The sequence below is a fragment of the Poeciliopsis prolifica genome, unplaced genomic scaffold (assembly GCF_027474105.1).
Source record: "Poeciliopsis prolifica strain line A6 unplaced genomic scaffold, Auburn_PproV2 SCAFFOLD022, whole genome shotgun sequence".
NCBI lineage: Eukaryota > Metazoa > Chordata > Actinopteri > Cyprinodontiformes > Poeciliidae > Poeciliopsis > Poeciliopsis prolifica.
The window spans coordinates 6,251,003-6,274,594 of NW_026562397.1; the positions used below are offsets into that span (position 1 = coordinate 6,251,003).

The 23,592-nt window shown below is 37.7% G+C and overlaps 1 protein-coding gene and 2 pseudogenes across 1 annotated transcript; 2 read left to right on the forward strand and 1 right to left on the reverse strand.

Moving 5' to 3' along the window:
- The first annotated feature begins 4,530 nt into the window (after nucleotides 1-4,530).
- Nucleotides 4,531-10,761, forward strand: LOC129369964 (extracellular calcium-sensing receptor-like). The gene is made up of 8 exons (XM_055045667.1): nucleotides 4,531-5,605; nucleotides 6,109-6,403; nucleotides 6,483-6,772; nucleotides 6,982-7,277; nucleotides 7,855-8,060; nucleotides 8,186-8,407; nucleotides 8,502-8,625; nucleotides 8,714-10,761. Exons 1-8 carry the CDS (start codon nucleotides 5,319-5,321, stop codon nucleotides 9,610-9,612), a joined length of 2,619 nt encoding a protein of 872 aa, XP_054901642.1. The 5' UTR covers nucleotides 4,531-5,318; the 3' UTR covers nucleotides 9,613-10,761.
- Nucleotides 10,762-11,158: 397 nt separating this feature from the next.
- LOC129369898 (extracellular calcium-sensing receptor-like) lies at nucleotides 11,159-15,809 on the forward strand (annotated as a pseudogene).
- A 1,792-nt stretch (nucleotides 15,810-17,601) lies between these two features.
- Nucleotides 17,602-21,643, reverse strand: LOC129369724 (extracellular calcium-sensing receptor-like; annotated as a pseudogene).
- Nucleotides 21,644-23,592: the final 1,949 nt, after the last annotated feature.

Below are 23,592 nucleotides of genomic sequence, written 5' to 3' on the forward strand. Positions count from 1 at the left end.
CACAGAGAAGAAGACGAGCATCGCAGCCAACAGCCAATCACGAAAAGCAGCGCGCGCTGCCAGAAAAGACAACAAGCTGGAAGAAGAGAGCTCGAGTTTTCACCGGCTGACCGGATTCGGTATCAAGACGACGAACAGCTACAGAATTAGCCAGAGTGAGAGAAATCGCAACAGGGTGATAAATCATCGCAAAGGAAGATGTTTTGCAATTAACTGCCCATCATCGGGTCGTATTTTCCAAGTGTAAAGCAGTGCTTACGTGTTCCAACAGAGGGTGCTGTTGTTTTCTCTAAATGCTGGCACAAGCGCAATTCTGACATGTTTGTCCTGCCGGGGACACCGTAGTAACGGGGATTTTTATGCGTGAGCCGCTGTATTCCTTACGGCGAGTTTACGGCCTGTAAGGTAATCAGCGGCTCTGCTAGCCCGGTGTAAGATATACATTACATTAATATACTGAGTTGGTGATGTTTGATTATTTTGTAAAAAGAAAACGATTGAATGCTGACGGTGTGTTTACTGCCTGTAAGGTGGACGAAATAAACGCGCCAAAGTCTCCCCACAACAAATAGCCTTGTGTCCGATTCCTCTCCTGCACGGAACACAACAAACACATCGCAGAGTCCATTGGGTGTCTTCCACCAGCTGCAGGTTTAAGATGTTAGATATGACTTTATACATATAAAGTTTCTCACAAGAAACGGAATCACTCAATGACAAGAAAACTGAACATGAATTGAAACTGATGAGGATGGAGATATTATCTCTACTGTTGGTTTAGTCCAATTTATTTATTTATTTTTGCTCAGTATGGCATTTGTGAGATTTCATCAACTGATGAAAAAGGTTAATATTTATACTAAGATTTTACTAGGAAGAATCCAGCTTCTCTTCTCAAAATTACCAAATTCTAAAAGAAAACAAATCTAATTTATTAAATTTTACATTTTCAGGATGTCATATAAATTCTGATGTTTTTGTAGGATATCGTGTCTCTGTCTAAGAATGATAAGATATGAGACAGGAGAAAAATATTCTGATAAACTGAATGAATGAGGAAAATGGGAAAACTGAAAAAAGCTAGAATGAAATATGAAATACAAACATATTTAATATATCTTGCATTTTAAGTGTTTCTCTTTACTATTGTTGTGGTGTTTCTTCATTTTCTTAGTTTCTTAGTCACATAATCTTTTCTGCTCTTATTCTATCTAGACCTCTCTGACCATGTGGCTGATGGATCTTCAGACAGAAGAGGATTTTCGGGTCCAGAGATGAGCTCATGTTGGTGGACTTCCTGACCAGAGTTCACTCATCTCAAACACACACAGTGTCCTCACATATCAACTACATAACTTTACACACACACCTCACATATTTGTGCACACATATGTGTCCATTCGGGCACAACATTCACGTGTGGACAAAGTTTGTTGGTATCTTCTGTTAAAGACTGAGAAACCCACAGTGGTCCCTGAATCAACATGAAACTGACAAAAGTGATAAAAGAAGATTTACTGAAAATTAACCAATAAAAAAATCAGACATTGTTTTGAATTGAGGTTAAACAGAATAAAAAAATGACAGAAATGTAAGATGACTGCAGTTGCACAGATTATTCTGAAACTTAAGGTCCACAGGACTGGAACCATTCAACCTGGCTGTGGCCGCAGGAAGAACATTAATGACAAACTCAAGAGAATCATGATATGAATGGTTACTAAGAAAGAGTCCAGAACAACCAAGTCCAGAAAGTAAAGGTGAACTCCAAGGTCAAGGTGGGCTTCATGTGAGATGACCAAGGAGGAAAGCAAATAATTAAAAAGTGAGGCTGGAATTTACCAGAGACCTTTGGACAATGCTGTTATATTTGATTTTAAGTATTAATAAATATGTAAACCATAACTGTCCCAGTTTCTTCATTTTATTTTGATAAATTTGCTCTTTCTCTATCGCCGAGCGAGAAATGTCTAAAGATTTAGTCTTGGAAATCTGGTCACCTTTCATGCAAATGAACATTTCCTGTATGTCAAAATGAACTTCACTTCAGTCGTCAGATTATAAGGGCCCGCATGCTAATGCCGTATGTAAATAGTCCTGTGACGTCACCTCCACCTGATTGGGTCATCTGGTCACGTGATCCTGTTGCATATTCAAAGCCCTAATTATACGTCACAGAATGACGTCACGGCGTATGAACCAGAGTCTTTGAATGTCGGCCCTCTGCCACCATTTGGTCGCTAATCTTTTTTCTCTCTTGCGGGCTGTTTGTGAGAACGAACCAGCTAGAGGAAGGCGAGATTATCATCTCTGCCTTTACCTCCCTCTACATCTGTCCCTCCATCTTTTCAGATGCAGGTGCTATCACAGACTGAGGACGAGGGTTCGTTGACAAGTCCAGCCACATGAGATGAAAAAGAAAAGTATCAGTGCCTTGGCCCTTTTTTTTAGAGACTTAGTCTCTAAAAAAAGACGTGGTTTGAATTTGCCACTGGAGGGGCCTCTTTTTTTGAAGACTACGTCTTTAAGAAAAGAGGCCATGGCACTAATACTTTACTTTTTTGTCTCATGTGGCTGGACTTGTCAATGAACCCTCTCTACAGTCTAGGCTAGAACCTGCATCTAAAAAGATAGATGTAGAAAGAGGTAAAGGCAGAAATGATAATCTAGCCAGCCTCTAACTGGTTAGTTCTTACACCCTGCAAAACAGGAAAGGGGTTAGTGTTAATTTTAACTTTTTAGTACCTTAGTTAGACATTTAACCCTGAGTAACACTAACTTTTATTAGACATTCAGTAGAAACTTAGACTTTGTAAATAATGGCACTGAATACCAGGTTGACCTGTTCTGTATTGTAATATCCAGCAATCTGCATGTGTTAAAAATAAAATCCACTATATCTTATTACATGAATTGCATGCAATACTTTTTCCACCTTGCACTTTGAATAATTCCACATACTGAAGAAAAATGTGTGAACCCTTATAAAGGTAAGTAGCTGGTGCCCATTAGTGCACCATTAAGACTGTGGGGCCCTTTCATAAAAAAATATGTTTTGACATATTTCTTAAAACTGACATTATTATGTGTTAAACTGCGCCTCCACCAAATGCCATTTCTACCAACGACTGCTGGGAACATCCACCAGAATAAGAGCTTTGCACGTGACATCACGCTCTTCAGAGCTCCGCCCACTCCGCCATGATTGACGTCAAAACGACGCAAAAACAGACATTTGTAACCTAATGTCGCTTCTGTTTTGTTGATTTCACTGTAGAAACAGCCACAGAGTGGGCTGCACAAACAGACAAGGACGCAAACCGAACTTGTCCTTTTATTTTATGTGACTTTTAATGAGGGAAACATGGCGGCGATGGATGGCAAAGTCAATGATAATGACTGGCAGCCTGCGGGGGAACCGCGGATTTGCAGCGAGCGCTTTTTTTTTTTTTTTTACAAGGTAAGAAGATTAAGGTTCACTTTGTAAGTAAGCAAGATTAGAAACGTGTCAAATGTTGTATTATAGAGAAGGTACGAGCCTGACCACTGGTAACCATGGAGACCACAGCGCGCCACCGTGTAACCTAGCATGTTTGGACAACAAATGGTTAGCATCTCATCTCTTGTGCGTTTTTAATGTGTAAAAACCCTCCTGACTGTGTAAAGGGAATCGCTGTTTATGACGTGGCGATATAAATCATGTGGCGTGAATTCAGTTGAACCACAAGAAACTTCAAATAATGTTAACAAGGCTCCTGGAGAACCTGCATCTAAAAAGATAGATGTAGAAATATATAAGTGTGAAACAGGAACAGGTCTGAAAAAAAAAAAAAAACTGTCTGTGTGCATCACTTAAGAAAAATTTGATGTGTCAAAAGTGATGACATCATTGATGACGTCATTGTTACCATAGGAACTGAACGTTCTCATGGTGCATTCACATCAAACATGTTTTGAGCGTCAGGCGAGTCTGGTTTATATTCAGAGTCTATGTGGAGCGTTCAAATCGCGCCGCGCCAGACGCTCGAAACGTTCTGCAACGGCCCTTGACGTGCTTTCACATAGACTTTGAATGTAAACCAGATGCGCCTGACGCTCAAAACGCCTGACGCCTGAACGCACCGTTATATGTCAGGTCCATCCTATTAGGACCAAATCCTGGTCCTAATAGGATGGACTCATTGCTCTAAACGTTAGGGGTAATGTTTAAAGGTAAGATGTGAATTATGCTGTAGATGCGTTTAGGGTTACAAATAGACTAGTATTGGTTATGGCTAGAGAAAATGTCTGGCTTAGGCAAAATCGCAGCTACTAAATGGGGCTGTCACTGTCATCCTCGAAAGGGAAAACAACAGCGTCATAGTCGACTTGGATGTTGAGGTCCATCATGTCGACCCATGAAAGCTCAGCTAGAAAAGCTTCATGTTCACAAGCAATCTGTTGTTGCTTCATGTTTGACTTTTCAATGTGAAACATTGAAAAGTAAAAAAAAATTATGAAACATTATGAAGCCAAATAGAAAAAAAAAAAACCCTCAGAAATATACAGGGTAAGGTTGCCACCTGTCCCGTAAAATACGGAATCGTCCCATATTTGGCTGATAAATGTTGCGTCCCGTATTGAGCCGATATGGGGTGCTATTTGTTCTGTATTTCTATAAATATCCAACAGACATGCCTATCACACACATATAAGTGTAACAATAATGACCAAAGTAAAACACAGGAAATATTAAAGTCAGCTAAATTGTCGCGATGGGAGATAATGACATAAATAGCCATGTGTTAAAATTATTTATATTTGTTTATCATTTAGTTCTGTATTCTTTAATAGAAAAATTTCAAGCACAGAAATGTAGTAATCTGCTTGAATTTTTGAACACCATGTCACGATTGTAAAAAGCTGTTGCTGTTTTTTCCAAGACTTCACAAACGACAAAAACTACACATACGGACCAGCAAACCTTTCCCAGGTCTAGACGTGATAATGGAAATATAAAATAGTCATTTATGGGCAGTTTGAGCCTGCATTTAGAAAAATCACAAAAAGCTTCCCATGCTGAACTTCAGAAAAGTTAATTTAGGAAATTTGGTACACTTTACAAAATCTATAGTTTTCACAAAATTTTAAGAAAAACAGGAGAGTTCTTGTTGACAGAGTTGAAGGACAAACCAGGTTGAAATAGGCCTGGTATTGATGTCGTTAAGAGGTTTAGTCTCTTAGGTGAATCCGCCCTCTGACTAATGAACACCTGACGTGACATATATGTTCATAAGCCTGTAAAACAACACTTACACACGGCAAACGAAACTTGACGGATGGAAATGAGCCTCTTTATTGGTCCGAGATTCTTAGTGACTTTACTAGAGCTGATGTTACTGGTTCTCTTGGCTCAGTTTGTAAATGTCCTGACACAGAGGACTGAGCCTGGAGTCAGCACTGAGGCTTCATCCATCAGGTGTACTCTGCTGGGTACGCCTCGTTCACCTGCGTTCTCAAAGGATGGCGACTTTATCATTGGAGGGGTTTCCTCTATTCATTACCAACTTTACACAGTGATTTCTAATTACACCACCAAGCCTGAGGCTCCGAGATGCACAGGGAGGTCAGTAAGAAGGAAGATGATGTTACATGTGATTTATGTTTGCTGTGATGCTGGAGAAAACATTCAGATAAGTTTAGTTCATAAAGCTTTAAGTTCACAATCAGCAGCTGTCTTAGTCTTACGTTACTATGTTGTTATTGTTATTGTGTAGTTTTATTCATTTCAGCTAATTTAGGTTTGACTTCTGATTAAATAATGAAGGTAATGAGCTTATATTTCTTTTTAAGCTGTACATGTAATTTCAATTTTATTTAAGATTGATGCATTGTTTTGCTTGAACTTCTAACATTAAATGTCTTTTTAGAATTTGTTACAATATTAAACTGAATGCCCAATTCTTTAGTGATGTTACACTTCTAAATTACATTATAGCACAGACTAATTCGTTTGCGACATTTCTTTATTTTTTTGTGTGTTAATTTTTTTTTCTTTGTTTCAAAGCTTATGAGACATTTTTGAAAGGATTTATTGACTGTCATCTTTCACCTAATTTATTTTTTCAGCTTCAATGCCCGGGGGCTGCGCTTCTTCCGCACAATGATCTTTGCCATTGAGGAGATTAACAACAGCACAGAGCTGCTGCCCGGCATCAAACTCGGATATCGTCTCTATGATTCTTGCGTCTCGGTGCCGGTCTCGGTGCATGTTGCTTTTCAGCTGGCAAATGCCCCAGATCCTGTGGTTTACAAAGGAGATAACTGTTCCCAGTCTGGAGTGGTGGTGGCTGCTGTGGGAGACTCTGGATCCACTCCATCCATCAGCATGTCACGCATCATGGGGCCCTTCAACATTCCTCTGGTGATTAGTCTAAAACCATCAAATGTGTCAATTTATTCTACCATTCCTAATATTTCCCTTCTTTTTGTTTTTGCTATAGGTTAGCCACTTTGCCACTTGTGCCTGCCTTTCAGACAAACAACAATTCCCGACTTTTTTCAGAACGATTCCTAGTGACCATTACCAAGCTGATGCTCTGGCCAAACTGGTGAAACACTTTGGTTGGACGTGGATAGGAGCCGTCCATTCAGACTCAGATTATGGAAATAGTGGCATGGCCTCTTTTCTAGAAGCAGCACTGAGAGAGGAGATCTGTGTGGAGTACATTGAATCCTTTTTTAGGACCAACCAACAGAGCAAGATCAGAAGAGTTGCAGACGTTATCCGTAGGTTTGTGCTTTTGTAGATCGAACTTTTCATTTTTTTTTTAGAATACATTTACAAAAATATTGGAAATTTTTTTTATTTTTGGTGATCTAGATGTTTTGTTTGTTTTTAATAAATGTTTAATTGTAATTAGTATCACTAATGTGTCTATAAAGCGTTAAATTTGCTTATGTGCTGCGAGTTTGACCTAACACATTCTATCGCCTCTTCAGATCCACAGCGGTGGTTGTGGTGGCATTTACAGCCTCCGGTGATATGAAAGTCCTACTAGAGGAACTGGCTCGGGATCCTCCTCCACCTCGTCAGTGGATCGGGAGTGAGTCCTGGGTAACAGATCCACTTTTGATGAGCTTCAGTTTCTGTGCTGGAGCCATTGGAGTTGCCATTCAACAATCTGTCATCCCAGGTCTGAGAGACTTCCTCCTGGATCTCTCTCCCTCTGAAGCAGCTGCCTCCCCACTGCTTTCTGAGTTCTGGGAGGATGCGTTCAACTGCAGCCTGACAACAAGTGAGACATTTTGAAAGTATTTATTCTAGCTTTTAATTTTGTTAACAAACTAATATGAAATGAAATTGCTGATGGTTGATTATTCTAAATATCTTAACATTGACATTGATCCATTTTCTGATATGTGTTAGTAAAATGTGAATGTTTTCCTTTTCATATCTTAAAAGTGAAATTAAATTCTTTTTTATCAAACACTGCAAAAGTCACACGCTAAAAATGTTAGCGTGTGACTTTTGGAAATGTGTGAAATCAGTTTAATGAAATATTAGGCCTTTTTATACAACCATTCTGTCATGTTTCATGTAAATAATTAATATTGACCAGAAGAAAGGTGTGAAATACTTTTTGTATCCCCGATTTCATTTCTTACCATTGCATGACTTTTTGTTTTTTATTTGTTTGTATTTAGGACGATTCTTAGTTGTGTAGTCACATTACAGAAACACAGTATCTTGCTTGCACAAATTTGTAAATTTATATGATAAAATAAAATTCTTGCAGGTTTTTTTTTTAATTTGAAAATAACATAAGAATTACCAGATTTTTTTTGGTATTATAACTGCTTATATATTTTCAGCTGCTGATCCAAATAAGAGAGAATGTGACGGAACAGAAGATCTTAAAGCCCTGAAAAGTCCGTACACCGAAACATCTCAGTTAAGGATTTCTAACATGATGTACAAGGCTGTTTATGCAATAGCACATGCCATTCACAATGCAGTGTGTCAGATAACAAATACAGCCATACACTGTGACAAGCACATCAAACTGGAGCCAAAACAGGTCAGTTCATAGAGTCACAAACTTCACTGAAGATATCATTAACAATTACAAACTACTAACGTCCTTTAAAATTCACTTTGAACGATGGCAATTTTATCTATATGTATTTTCCTTTTCATTTAAAGGTTTTTATTGAATTAAAGAAAGTAAATTTCTCCAAGAATGGTTATCATGTCTCATTTGATGCTAATGGAGATCCTTTGGCTTTTTATGAGCTGGTGAACTGGCAGAAAAGTGAGAAAGGTGTTATTGAACTGGTTACAGTGGGATATTATGATGCATCTCTGCCAAGAGGCCAGGAGTTTCGTATAAACAGAAACTTAACCTGGGTGGAAGGGAGAAAAGAGGTAATATCATCAAAAAGATGATTGTCTTAGCAGTAATTAATTGTTTTGATAATGCTGGTTGTAAAAATAATTGAATTTCTTTTCTCTGTTTCAGGTTCCAGTGTCAGTGTGTTCAGAGAGTTGTCCTCCAGGAACTCGTAAAGTGTTGCAGAAAGGAAAACCAATCTGCTGCTATGACTGTATACCATGTCCTGAAGGAGAGATCAGTAACATGACGGGTAATGTCAAATATATTTTAAAATTTATCCACATCCTTGAATATTTATTTTATAAGAACACTGTCTTTAATTTTTGTATTTGTTTCAGATTCTCTTGACTGCTTCCCATGTCCCAGTGAGTTCTGGCCAAATGCGGAAAGAGATGCTTGTTTCCCCAAAACTGTGGAGTTTCTTTCCTTCGATGAAATCTTGTCAATCATCCTGGCTGGATTCTCCATCAGTGGAGCGTTTCTGGCCATCATGACAGCATTAATTTTCTTTCATCACAGAACAACTCCCATTGTTAGAGCCAACAACTCTGAGCTGAGCTTCCTGCTGCTCTTCTCTCTGACTCTGTGTTTCTTATGTTCATTAACTTTCATTGGAGCCCCCTCTGAGTGGTCCTGCATGCTGCGCCACACAGCGTTTGGCATCACATTTGTTCTCTGTATCTCCTGTGTTCTTGGCAAAACTATAGTGGTTCTAATGGCCTTTAAAGCTACACTTCCTGGTAGTAATGCTATGAAATGGTTTGGACCACCACAGCAAAGAATGACTGTAGTGTCTGTAACCTTTATACAAGTTTTAATATGTGTCATCTGGTTGGCTGTGAGTCCTCCCTTCCCAGTGAAAAATCTGACCACCTACAAGGAGAAGATCATCCTGGAATGTGCTTTAGGCTCTGCTGTTGGTTTCTGGGCTGTGCTCGGCTACATCGGCCTGCTGGCTGTGTTTTGCTTTGTGTTAGCTGTTCTAGCTCGGAAACTACCTGATAATTTCAACGAAGCCAAGATGATAACCTTCAGCATGTTGATATTCTGTGCCGTCTGGATCACCTTCATCCCAGCTTATGTCAGCTCTCCTGGAAAATTTACTGTGGCTGTGGAGATATTTGCTATTCTGGCCTCCAGTTTTGGACTCATACTGTGTATATTTGCTCCAAAGTGTTTCATCATTTTGTTTCAGCCAGACAAAAACACCAAGAAAAGTTTGATGAACAAGAATTGATGGTAAATTGCTAAAAGATTGGCAGGAAAGTGGCAAAAAAGCTTATTACTGATAAACCTAAGCATTTTAAAGCTGTCAGATGTATTAAAAAACACTTTCATAGTTTAATATTAGATAACAATATAAAGCAGTCTTTTAATAATTTTCTACTTATGCTGATATGGTTTTGTCATCTATATTTTGTTGTTGTTTTTTTCCCTAAACTTAATTTTTTTCCTTTCCCCTAAAACATTTCTGGTTCAATCCAGTTCGCCATTGTAGCACAGTTGCATTTTTCTAGATTGTCAAACATTTCTGAGAATGCACATACTAAAACTCATACTTTGCTATGTGTTCATGTATTTTGGGGGGAAAAAATCATCACATATTGGAGATCAGATGAACTTTATCTTCTGAATCTTTGCAATTTGTTTTCTATTAGTTTTAGCTGTTAAATAAGCTAATTGTAGCTCTCATTGCTATAAATTAGTTTTGAATTTTTCTTGAGATTAACAGTAAATCTGTTCCATTATGATATTGTGATAATTACTAGGGGAAATCTGCTTTCTATTTTGGCTTCTAGAGTAAAACAATCTTTGAAAATGACTTTTCTCTTCAGTTCAGTTTAATCTTCCACTATCACTATGTTTCAAAATAGTTAAATCTTTGTAATTTTGCAAAGCTTTATGTGGCATCATGCAGAATAATTGTAATAGTGTTTTTTAATGTCACTTGAAAAGCACATGTTAATACTAAATTAGAGACGACATTTGACAAATCATTCATTATCATTGTTTAATAATGATTTTTGTAGCAGCTTTACTAAAAAAAAATAAGCGTGATGAAAACATGATTATGTTGTCATAAATAAACTTTTCTGTCATCTTGTCAATGGCTTCTAAATGTTGTAAAAAACAAAAAATCAGCTAATTTGGGAGAAGATAGAAACAGTACATGATAAAACCAGATTTAGTTGGTATTGAGATCAAAATGAAGAGCTGCATTATGCTCAGGTTTGTCTTTAATTGTTGGGCTTTCAGATGGATCAAATGATGTGTCACATTTGTCTATCGAGAGCAAGTTGAAATTCTGTTCCTGATTTTTCTCACCAGTATATCCACTACAATGTATCACACCCTGTCTGTATGTGTGTGTTCTGCTGATGTTATATTATTGACTCAATAAACAAGTTTGTTTGTCACTTGGATTTTGGTTGTTTCTCTCTAGACCCTGAGAGAAATTTGAGCAGTAAATGTATGAATTGGTTCTCTGTGAGAGCAGGAGGCAATGCAACACGAGATAAAAAAAAAAAAAGAACAAAAATATGAATAAAGTGATTTGCTTAATATAAAATGTGCTACCAACAAGCAGATACTTGTCAATGCATTTTCAACTTCAGAATTGTTTTTTTTCTTTGTTCTACTAAGATCAGTAAAGGCTTTAAGTATTAAAAACGTGCTATTTCAAGTCATGACTATTCATGTAATTAAAAGCTTAACTATCATAGGTGAACCCACCCTCTGACTAATGAACACCTGACGTGACATATATGTTCATAAGCCTGTAAAACAACACTTACACACGGCAAACGAAACTTGACGGATGGAAATGAGCCTCTTTATTGGTTCGAGATTCTTAGTGACTTTACTAGAGCTGATGTTACTGGTTCTCTTGGCTCAGTTTGTAAATGTCCTGACACAGAGGACTGAGCCTGGAGTCAGCAGTGAGGCTTCATCCATCAGGTGTACTCTGCTGGGTACGCCTCGTTCACCTGCGTTCTCAAAGGATGGAGACTTTATCATTGGAGGGGTTTCCTCTATTCATTACCAACTTTACACAGTGATTTCTAATTACACCACCAGGCCTGAGGCTCCGAGATGCACAGGGAGGTCAGTAAGAAGGAAGATGATGTTACATGTGATTTATGTTTGCTGTGATGCTGGAAAAAAACATTCAGATAAGTTTAGTTCATAAAGCTTTAAGTTCACAATCAGCAGCTGTCTTAGTCTTACGTTACTATGTTGTTATTGTTATTGTGTAGTTTTATTCATTTCAGCTAATTTAGGTTTGACTTCTGATTAAATAATGAAGGTAATGAGCTTATATTTCTTTTTAAGCTGTACATGTAATTTCAGTTTTAAGATTGATGCATTGTTTTGCTTGAACTTCTAACATTCAATGTCTTTTTAGAATTTGTTACAATATTAAACTGAATGCCCAATTCTTTAGTGATGTTACACTTCTAAATTACATTATAGCACAGACTAATTCCTTTGCGACATTAATTTCTTTATTTTTTTGTGTGTTAATTTTTTTTTCTTTGTTTGAAAGCTTATGAGACATTTTTAAAAGGATTTATTGACTGTCATCTTTCACCTAATTTATTTTTTCAGCTTCAATGCCCGGGGGCTGCGCTTCTTCCGCACAATGATCTTTGCCATTGAGGAGATAAACAATAGCACAGAGCTGCTGCCCGGCATCAAACTCGGATATCGTCTCTATGATTCCTGCGTCTCGGTGCCGGTCTCGGTGCATGTTGCTTTTCAGCTGGCAAATGCCCCAGATCCTGTGGTTTACGGAGGAGATAACTGTTCCCAGTCTGGAGTGGTGGTGGCTGCTGTGGGAGACTCTGGATCCACTCCATCCATCAGCATGTCACGCATCATGGGGCCCTTCAACATTCCTCTGGTGATTAGTCTAAAACCATCAAATGTGTCAATTTATTCTACCATTCCTAATATTTCCCTTCTTTTTGTTTTTGCTATAGGTTAGCCACTTTGCCACTTGTGCCTGCCTTTCAGACAAACAACAATTCCCGACTTTTTTCAGAACCATTCCCAGTGACCATTACCAAGCTGATGCTCTGGCCAAACTGGTGAAGCACTTTGGATGGACTTGGATAGGAGCCGTCCATTCAGACTCAGATTATGGAAATAATGGCATGGCCTATTTTCTTGAGGCAGCTCTGAGAGAGGAGATCTGTGTGGAGTACATTGAATCTTTTTATAGAAGCAATCCACAAAGTAAGATCCAAAGAGTTGCAGATGTTATTCGTAGGTTTGTGCTTTTGTAGATCTAGCTTTTCATTTTGTTTTAGAACAAATTTACAAAAATGTTGGAGAATTTTTTTATTTTTTGTGATCTAGATGTTTTGTTTGTTTTTAATAAATGTTTACTTGTAAGTAGTATCACTAATGTATCTAGAAAGGGTTAAATTTGCTTATGTGCTGCGAGTTTGACCTAACACATTCTATCGCCTCTTCAGATCCACAGCGGTGGTTGTGGTGGCATTTACAGCCTCCGGTGATATGAAAGTCCTACTAGAGGAACTGGCTCGGCTCCTCCACCTCGTCAGTGGATCGGGAGTGAGTCCTGGGTAACAGATCCACTTTTGATGAGCTTCAGTTTCTGTGCTGGAGCCATTGGAGTTGCCATTCAACAATCTGTCATCCCAGGTCTGAGAGACTTCCTCCTGGATCTCTCTCCCTCTGAAACAGCTGCTTCCCCACTGCTTTCTGAGTTCTGGGAGGATGCATTCAACTGCAGCCTGACAACAAGTAAGTAGTAAGTACACCTGAAAATAATTACATTGATATAACTTTGATTAATGACAGCAATATTTTATCCAAACCCCATTTGTAGAGATGTATAGGTAGTCTAATTACAGAGCCAAATCAGTAGGTCTGCATGAATTTACAAAAGAAACATTTACAAGTTTTTTGTTTGTTTTTTTGTTGATGTTGAAGGTAATATGAAGATTACACGATGCTAAATAATATAGTTTCAAAAACAAATTTATCTGTTTGTCTCCAGCTGCTGATTCAAACAAGAGAGTGTGCAATGGAACAGAAGATCTTAAATCCCTTAAAAGCCCGTACACTGAAACATCTCTGTTGAGAGTTACTAACATGATGTACAAGGCTGTTTATGCAATTGCACATGCCATTCACAATGCAGTGTGTCAGAAAAAAAGAAAGTCAATTCAATATGATCACTACATGAGATTGGAGCCCAGACAGGTCCGTTAATCGATGTAGAAAAATATACTTGTCTTTTCATGAATAATTGGAGACTAGCAACTTATTTAAAAAAGGTATCTCACAGTATCTCTGTATTTTTTTTTATTTGAAGGTTTTTGTTGAACTTAAGAAAGTAAACTTCTCTAAGAATGGTTATCATGTCTCATTTGATGCTAATGGAGATCCTCTGGCTTTTTATGAGCTGGTGAACTGGCAGAAAAGTGAGAACGGTGTTATTGAACTGGTTACAGTGGGATATTATGATGCATCACTGCCAAGAGGCCAGGAGTTTCAAATCAATGGAAACATAACCTGGGTGGAAGGGAGAAAAGAGGTAATATCATCCAAAAGATGATTGTCTTATTAGTAATTCATTGTTTTGATAATGCTGGTTGTAAAATAATTGAATTTCTTTTCTCTGTATCAGGTTCCAGTGTCAGTGTGTTCAGAGAGTTGTCCTCCAGGAAGTCGTAAAGTGTTGCAGAAAGGAAAACCAATCTGCTGCTATGACTGTATACCATGTCCTGAAGGAGAGATCAGTAACATGACAGGTAAAGTCAAATATATTTTAAAATTTACCCACATCCTTGAATATTTATTTTATAAGAATACTGTCTTTAATTTTTGTTGTTGTAGATTCTCTTCATTGCTTCCCATGTCCCAGTGAGTTCTGGCCAAATCCAAAGAGAGATGCTTGTTTCCCCAAAACTGTGGAGTTTCTTTCCTTTGATGAAATCTTGTCAATCATCCTGGCTGTATTCTCCATCAGCGGAGCCTTTCTGGCCATCATTACGGCATTAATTTTCTTCTATCATAGAACAACTCCCATTGTCAGAGCCAACAACTTCGAACTGAGCCTCTTAATGCTCTTTGCTTTAATTCTGTGTTTCTTATGTTCATTAACTTTCATTGGAGCCCCCTCTGAGTGGTCCTGCATGCTGCGCCACACAACGTTTGGCATCACATTTGTTCTCTGTATCTCCTGTGTTCTTGGCAAAACTATAGTGGTTCTAATGGCCTTTAAAGCTACACTTCCTGGTAGTAATGCTATAAAATGGTTTGGTCCAACACAGCAAGAATGACTGTAGTGTCAATCACCTTTATTCAAGTTGTAATATGCATCATCTGGTTGGTTGTGAGTCCTCCCTTCCCAGTGAAAAATCTGACCACCTACAAGGAGAAGATCATCCTGGAATGTGCTTTAGGCTCTGCTGTTGGTTTCTGGGCTGTGCTCGGCTACATCGGCCTGCTGGCTGTGTTTTGCTTTGTGTTAGCTGTTCTAGCTCGGAAACTACCTGATAATTTCAACGAAGCCAAGATGATAACCTTCAGCATGTTGATATTCTGTGCCGTGTGGATCACCTTCATCCAGCTTATGTCAGCTCTCCTGGAAAATTTACTGTGGCTGTGGAGATATTTGCTATTCTGGCCTCCAGTTTTGGACTCATGCTGTGTATATTTGCTCCAAAGTGTTACATTATTTTGTTTCAGCCTGAAAAAAACACCCAAAAAATATTTGAAAAACAACTGATGGTGAATTATCTAAGGAATAGCAGCAAAATTACAGAAGAAGTGTATCATCAGTTGAACTCCTAAACACGCCAAACTCCTTGCAGGTATTTTAGACATTTTTAACTTGGAAGTATAATTTGTAACAGTTTTCAATTCATCCCAATATCAATGCAATCAAATTGTCACCTACGTTTGTTTTATCAGTTTCACCAGACTTTATGTGTCTATTTTATAGTAGGTCATTTTTATTATGGGTAGATTTTAGCAACTACTTCATATAGTATCATTGTGATTATTATTGACCAGTGCAGGTATAACTTTTATAAAAATATGTTTATCACTTTTACCCATACATTATGAGTCTATTGGTCTGATCAAATATGGTTGTTTTTTTTTTCTGTTCATTGTTTTCATGTATACATGCAATAAAACTAAATTCTATTTTAGCAAAAGATTTCAATCTGTAGATGTCATTTAATTCAGTCCGGCAGTGCTTAATATTTTCCTCAGTGACTTTGTGTGTAACGTTTGTGATGTCATGAGTAAAAGAAGCCTCTCCATTGTAAAGTCTCACTCAAACTGGTCTGATTTGGTTTCAGCCCTGCTGTGAACTTCTCCCTTACTGTCTGCTGCTCTCTGTCGTGACTAACATATCTATGCAGTGGCGCTCAGCAATGGATAACCTGGAAGCTGTGGTTGTTTTGGACTCAACATAATTGTGTCTTATAGAAACTCACCGCTGGGCAAACATGATGAAAACTATTTAGATTAGCTGATTATTTGTACTACATACAAATAAATCTATATTGTGGCACTTTATTCATTTCTTCTTTTTTTATGTGTAAACCTTTTGGGTGTATGTAATGCAATCAAAAGATGCAAAAGAATATCCTCGCATTAATTTATGTACATAAATATTCTAAGCACAGAATCAAAATACACATCTTTTGTAGTTCTGGAGTTTCACACTGAATGAACACAACACTAAAACTCCAAGAGAATGACCAAAGATGCATCAGTCCTCACTTCCTCATTATGTGCCTGATATTCAGAGAAAAGTGCTGTTTGCAATCTTGACACTGTTCAAGATTAAACTCATAAGAACACTTCTCCACAATGTGGAGCTTTCTGATAGCTGATGGCATGTCTGCATGCTGTCATCCAGTGCTTGGAAATAAATTCAGGAGCAGTTTCTTGCAAAAATGAAAAACGCCATTTGTTTAAAACAAGAAGATTACTCATCATGGTGAGATAAGTTACATTAAGATTGCTCAAGAATGGATTAAATAACGGAAATGAATGTGGCTGGAGCAAATGCAGAGTTTCAATCTTGGCAGGAAAAGAAAAAGCCTTCCTCAAAGAGCAACATTCAACAAGGAACAAGGCATTTTAGCAATCTCGAAAGCATAGTCTGTTTCGCTAAAAGATTTGTAATTCAATGGCAGCTGAAGATTTATTAAATACTTTGTAGAATTAATTTAATTTGCATGGATTACACATACGTTCGAGGTCAGATGCAGTCCTGTGAATAACTTGATGTTATAATTTTTATATGTTTAATGTTTCATTTTTTATGTTTGATATTTTTCCTATAAGGTCATATTTCTAAGAATTCACAGTCTCATTTTTTAAAAATCTTTTTACTTTTTATTTATGTGCATGGAATTAGGAACTTTGAAGTCATTTTGATGCCATTTAGGGTATACTGGCTTTATTTGGTACACGAAAAAGTCAGTGCTCTCATACTCGTTTGGTATTGCTTATCATTTATCATTTACAGTTTATTAGTAGGCATTCTTAATGACCAGTTTCATTGTTCTACACATTATATGTTTACACAATAACAATAACAATTTGAATTATTTTAAAGGTGCTGTTATAAAAATGTTACGGTTTTTCTATAGTTAGTCCAACTTTAATTTTTTATTTATGTCAATTGTTTTTCTCCATGTCACTCAGCATTGCCATTGATAATAATTTTCTTTGGGTAGTATTTGGTTTGCATGAAGATGTCCTCAATGATAATGTTGTGGAAAAAGACAGAAAGAACCAGTCTACAAACCAAGACTTTCATTAACTTGATTTGGTTTACTATTGTTGATTTGGTCATTTTTCTTTATGTGCGCTTATCCTAACTCAAACATCTGATGTATGATAAAAGAAAAAGTCAAGTGGACCTAAGTTATGTCAAACTGTTCTTACTTCAAAAAAATACAAACTCCATGCTTGTGTAAATGGCAATTCTGAAATTGTCATTTAGACAATTACTCATCATTTAGAGATGAGTAATGGGATGCAGAGGCTGGAGGATCTAACTTGGATAAAAAACAAAAATGTGTTTTGAAATACAAGTCAGGTTATGTTTGTCAGAGTCAATTCACATCACAGCTATAAGTTGTAATAAATGTTTCAAAAATAACACTTCAAAAATCATCTACTTATTTTGTGATGTAGAGACCATTCTTCTAATAAGATTACATCATTGTTTGTTCATTAAATGCTTTTTGGTGTTCTTCTCTGGCTGAAATAAAATAATATAACACTTTGGAGCAAATATACACAGTATGAGTCCAAAACTGGAGGCCAGAATAGCAAATATCTCCACAGCCACAGTAAATTTTCCAGGAGAGCTGACATAAGCTGGGATGAAGGTGATCCAGACGGCGCAGAATATCAACATGCTGAAGGTTATCATCTGGCTTCGTTGAAATTATCAGGTAGTTTCCGAGCTAGAACAGCTAACACAAAGCAAAACACAGCCAGCAGGCCGATGTAGCCGAGCACAGCCCAGAAACCAACAGCAGAGCCTAAAGCACATTCCAGGATGATCTTCTCCTTGTAGGTGGTCAGATTTTTCACTGGGAAGGGAGGACTCACAGCCAACCAGATGACACATATTATAACTTGAATAAAGGTGAGAAACATGACAGTCATTCTTTGCTGTGTTGGACCAAACCATTTCATAGCATTACTACCAGGAAGTGTAACTTTAAAGGCCATTAGAACCACTATAGTTTTGCCAAGAACACAGGAGATACAGAGAACAAATGTGATGCCAAACGCTGTGTGGCGCAGCATGCAGGACCACTGAGAGGGGGCTCCAATGAAAGTTAATGAACATAAGAAACACAGAGTCAGAGAGAAGAGCAGCAGGAAGTTCAGCTCAGAGTTGTTGGCTCTGACAATGGGAGTTGTTCTGTGATGGTAGAAAATCACTGCTGTCATGATGGCCAGAAACGCTCCACTGAAGGAGAATACAGCCAGGATGATTGACAGGATTTCATCGAAGGAAAGAAACTCCACAGGTTTGGGAAAACAAGCATCTCTGTTTGGATTTGGCCAGAACTCACTGGGACACGGGAAGCAATCAAGAGAATCTGAAAAAACAAATCAAACAAACAAACAAAGAATATTCAAGGATATGATTATGTTTGACATATATTTGACATTACCTGTCATGTTACTGATCTCTCCTTCAGGACATGGTATACAGTCATAGCAGCAGATTGGTTTTCCTTTCTGCAACACTTTACGACTTCCTGGAGGACAACTCTCTGAACACACTGACACTGGAATCTTGAACACAAATAGATAAAAAGGAAATAGTATTTTAGGAAGAGTTTTGACGAAAGTTAATTTGCTACATTGTTGTTCCTTCCTTACTTGTGTCCCTCCTCCCACCCAGGTTATGTTCCTGTTGATTTGAAAATTTTGGCCTCTTGGCAGTGAAGCATCATAAAATCCCACTGTTACCAGTTCAATAACTCCAGTCTCACTTTTCTGCCAGTTCACCAGCTCATAAAAAGCCACCGGATCCCCATTAGCATCAAACGACACATGGTAGCCATTTTTTGAGAAGTTTACTTTTTTTAATTCAGTAAAAACCTTCAAATGAAAAAAGGACATCATGTAAATATAATTTCTCAATTAAATTAATTTCACATGAACTCACCATTCTAATAGCTCAATTAAAATTCTAAAGACTGACCTGTTTGGGCTCCAGTCCAATGTGTTTGTCACATTGAACAGTTGCATTTTTTTCTTCACACACTGCATTGTGAATGGCATTTGCTATTGAATAAACAGCCTTGTACATCATGTTAGTAACTCTTAACTGAGATGTTTCAGTGTACGGGCTCTTAAGGGTGTTTAGATCTTCTGTACCGTCACATTTTCTGTTTTTTGGATCAGCTGAAAAAAAAAAACAAATCAGTTATAAATGGAGAGGGCAGCATTTCATGGTAATTGTTAAAATGGAAAAAAAGAAGTAAAATCCCACTACAAATTCATATGTAAATACATAATTATTGCATTTCATGTTCCATCAAAGTCCAAACTAAACAAAGACAAAAGTTAAAGAAAAATAAACAGCAGGTTTCTTGTAAATTGTCTGCCCTACACATTCCTGCTTAAAAATCGAAAAAGGGTAATATAGTAATACAATATATTCCAGATAAAATAATATTAAATAAAATACAAGGAATAAAAAAATCCAATGTAGGGTTTTTATTATAGAGAACAACAAAAATTAACAAAACTTTTACTTTGGTGAGATGCTATAGAAGGTTTTCAATGTTATTGTATATTTGTAAGCAGATCTTTGTCTTTGAGTTTTGTGCCCTATTTAATACAAAAAGAACACCTAACAGGAATAGATCAATTTGTATTGATAATGAGAGACGCCTTTTTTTCTTTCACTGTTTTGGCTAAATAAAAAAAAAAAAAAAACCTTCTCACTGTCTGTCAAGCTGCAGTTGAATGCATCCTCCCAGAACTCTGTCAGCATTGAGGAGGCAGCCGCTTCAGAGGGAGATAGACTGAGAAGGAAGTCTCTCAGAGTATTTTGAATCTAAACTACTTACGAGAGGAATGTTGAAGGGCCCCATGATGCGTGACATGCTGATGGATGGAGTGGATCCAGAGTCTCCCACAGCAGCCACCACCACTCCAGACTGGGAACAGTTATTTCCTTTGTAAACCACAGGATCCAGACCATTTGCCAACTGAAAAGCAACATGCACCGAGACCGGCACCGAGACGCAGGAATCATAGAGACGATATCCGAGTTTGATGTCGGGCAGCAGCTCTGTGCTGTTGTTTATCTCCTCAATGGCAAAGATCATTGTGCGGAAGAAGCGCAGCCCCCGGGCATTGAAGCTGAAGAAAATTATTGAGTTGTAACAGCCATACAAAAGCTCTAAAAAAAGGGCTCATAAAATTCAAAAGACATTTCAATGTGCAAAACATTAAATTGTTGCATAATTTTATGCAATTCACCTGTGCATCGTAACTAAAATATTCAATCTATTCAGCGACATTTACTGTATTATTAAACCTGTTGAGCAAGTTTAAAGATTTATATTTTAGAGTTACATTGCAATTAGATTTTGCAATTCTAAAATAATTTAACAGTAAACATGGATTGGAGACAGGAGCACGTTTCAATAACAACATGCTATTGCAACACCAAGAACGTGAAGACAAACTTAGCATAAAACGTAAAACAAACACATAACATCATCTTCCTTTGTTGGAGAAATTGTGATATTATTAATCAATTATTTGTTATTCTCATTGATCTTTATAATGTATCTTTAATTGATGCTTTCCTTAAAGTTAATCTCATTATAGAATTAAGAATGTTTCTTGTATTGTTGATTTACTCTGATTCTTTTCTCAGAAGGCCTCACTGACAGAGAGCAGAAACAAAATCTTCCTGCAGGTTTACCTCTTGGTGAAGAGCTCTGCTTCGGTTGAGTTGCTGGCCTCCAATAAAACCATCATTGCTAAGATCACTACATATTTTATTAATCTTTGTGCCTGGAAGGAGATTATCTAGTACAGAATGATTGTGTGTTAGTTAGTGAATAACATTTGACGCTGTAGCTGTTTGCCCCCTCCCTTTAGAGCTACAGCGTCCTTGTGATTAGGGATCCTAGAAACAATAAAATAGAGGAGCAGACAAAATGTGCTTCAGAGCGGTAGGAGATTGTAACTGAAGCACATCTCTGTCCGTTCTCCTCGCGAGTGAAAAAGAATCTAACTCTTTTGTCTTTTCTGTCTTTGTTAATGTATGTTTAACAGGTGTTAACCCTAACATCCTTCTTACTGACCTCCCTGTGCATGTTGGAGCCTCAGGTTTGGTGGTGTAATTATAAATCACTGTGTAAAGTTGGTAATGAATAGAAGAAACCCCTCCAACGATAAAGTCGCCATCCTTTGAGAACGCAGGTGAACGAGGCGTACCCAGCAGAGTACACCTGATGGATGAAGCCTCAGTGCTGACTCCAGCAACTTTAGAAGCCTCTGCAGGCTCGGCTTTCTGTTTCAGAACATTTACAAACCCACCCAGCAGAACCTGTGACATCAGCTCCAACAAGCTGACAATGAATCCCGGATGTACAAGAAAAGTCCACATCTCTGCTCCTTGGTCTCCTTCAGATGGGTGTAATTGTCGTTTTAAAGTTTTATAAGCGCTTACCTCTTGTCACGGGTTGGAAAGAGGGTGGGTTCACATCCATCTACGTATCTGAAATCATGTTTCAGATAACTTACATTCAACTTCACCTTAGTATATGTTTAATTTAGCATTGTACATGTTATGAAAAAAAAAATATAATTGGAAAAGATAAAGCTCTTTGTGAACTTTATCTTTGGTTAAAGTTCACAACTGAATTTGAGGTACAAAGAAATTTTTAATTTGTTGTAAAAAGGAAGCACACAGGTTGTGGAAATATTGTTCATGCATAAAAAATAAGTTTAATCAAAGTGGGAAAACCACTTTGATGAAGTGATTTTCCCAATAGACACTTTGAATGATGTTGAGTGTTACAAGTTTTTAAATAATGGGATTGTCACCCAGCTCAATAGACTATGATATCTGTAACTACTGTGTAGTTATAGGGCAGATCCAAACATATAAAACTACAAAACATTGTGGATTATATGGGAAAACTAAATGCTAAGCTATTTCTTCCATTTGCAATGAAGCCTTAAGGCTACTTTTACTATGATTCCTCATTCTCTTCTTTTGTCTTAGTCAGAGGAGTCACAGCTGTTCTTTCCAGAGGCGGGGGTCACCCCATCAATGTACTGACTAGCCGACACTGCCCCCTGCTGCTGACTTACAGCTGGAGGACATCGCTGCAGGTACAACAGCTTCCAAAACTCCACTGCCTCCACGATCCAACGCTGATGTCTCCTGCAGTCCCTGCAAATGATTTTAGCCTTTCCTAATCCATAACGTGGTATTACAGTGGTCCGCCAAAGCTGACGCTTTTCTTGATTTTGCCCTTTCATAAACCGTCATGCTGTAAACATAAAATGGCTGCCATCAACCCTAAATGACCCAAGACACTTGTTATAGCATTTCCCACATCTAAACATGTCTTAATAAGACATTTCCATATTGGGGCAATAAATCCTACTGATGTAGATACTGACAGATTATTAGGACAATCAGCTACTATAGAACAGGTATAGATGTTCATAAGGTCAACCCAAAGCAAAAGTAATTTGCTGTGCAATGCTGTTCCAGAAGAGTACAAAACCTAAAAAAAAAATCACAACCATAAATCCATCCTTTCTCTTTTGTTAAATTTGAGATCAGGTTGTGGAGCAGCAGCCTAAGCAGAGGTGCAGATCTCCCTTCGCCTGGCCAGCTGCCTGTCTGGCAGTCATATCAGTAGTGGTTTTCTTCTATTTACATTTACATGAGTTACATTTCCAAGTATGTCTTTTTTATGATTGTGGTTATGTGTCTTTTGATAGATCATAAAACAGCTTTAAAAATGTTTTCCTTGACTATACTTTTAACAACCTTTATAAGTTTCTAGAACTTCACTGGATCATGGCAAGTTTGGTATGCATTCTTTCTTTTGGCATTTGCCAGGAACGTTTTTCTACGTTTTTTACTCTGGAGATGTTTCCCTGAGGCCAACAAAGGCCTACACAGTCACAACACTTAAAAAACAATAATCTCACGGTCGTCGCTGCCTCTTCGTTCATTTTGTATGGAACTTGAGCGATGAGGCGAAAATCACTTGCCCTCCTCCAGCCAAGCGACGAGCGAAAGTCGAGTATGTGGAATTTTGAACTCGTACACGTAAATGTGGACACCTGGGTTAATGACGCAACACAAGGAAGTGAAAAATTTTTCAACTGTTCCCACTCCTGTCGATGCCACTTTGCGATGGGTTCACCCTAAATGATGGTAAACATTTGCCGTTTGCTACAGTTCACAATTTCCTGTATGTCTCACTATTACCAACCAAAATACCACACAGGAATGGTGGCACAAAACATAAAAAGTGCTGTGAGCAGTTAAAAATGGTAGCAGTGGTAAAATATCAACAAAAATTAAAAGTTTTTTTTAAGAACAAGACTATTTTCAAAGGTGATAAAATGTAGGGAGGAAATAAACAATATATAACTAAATCCCATGTCGCCAGTGTCGTACGTGGGTTGAACG

Coding starts and splice junctions, on each gene's coding strand:
- LOC129369964 (XM_055045667.1), top strand. CDS start 5,319: ATGGAAATGAGCCTCTTTATTGGTCCGAGATTCTTAGTGACTTTACTA. Junction 7,278..7,854: donor CAACTGCAGCCTGACAACAA/GTGAGACATTTT, acceptor ATATATTTTCAG/CTGCTGATCCAAATAAGAGA. Junction 8,408..8,501: donor GGGTGGAAGGGAGAAAAGAG/GTAATATCATCA, acceptor TCTCTGTTTCAG/GTTCCAGTGTCAGTGTGTTC.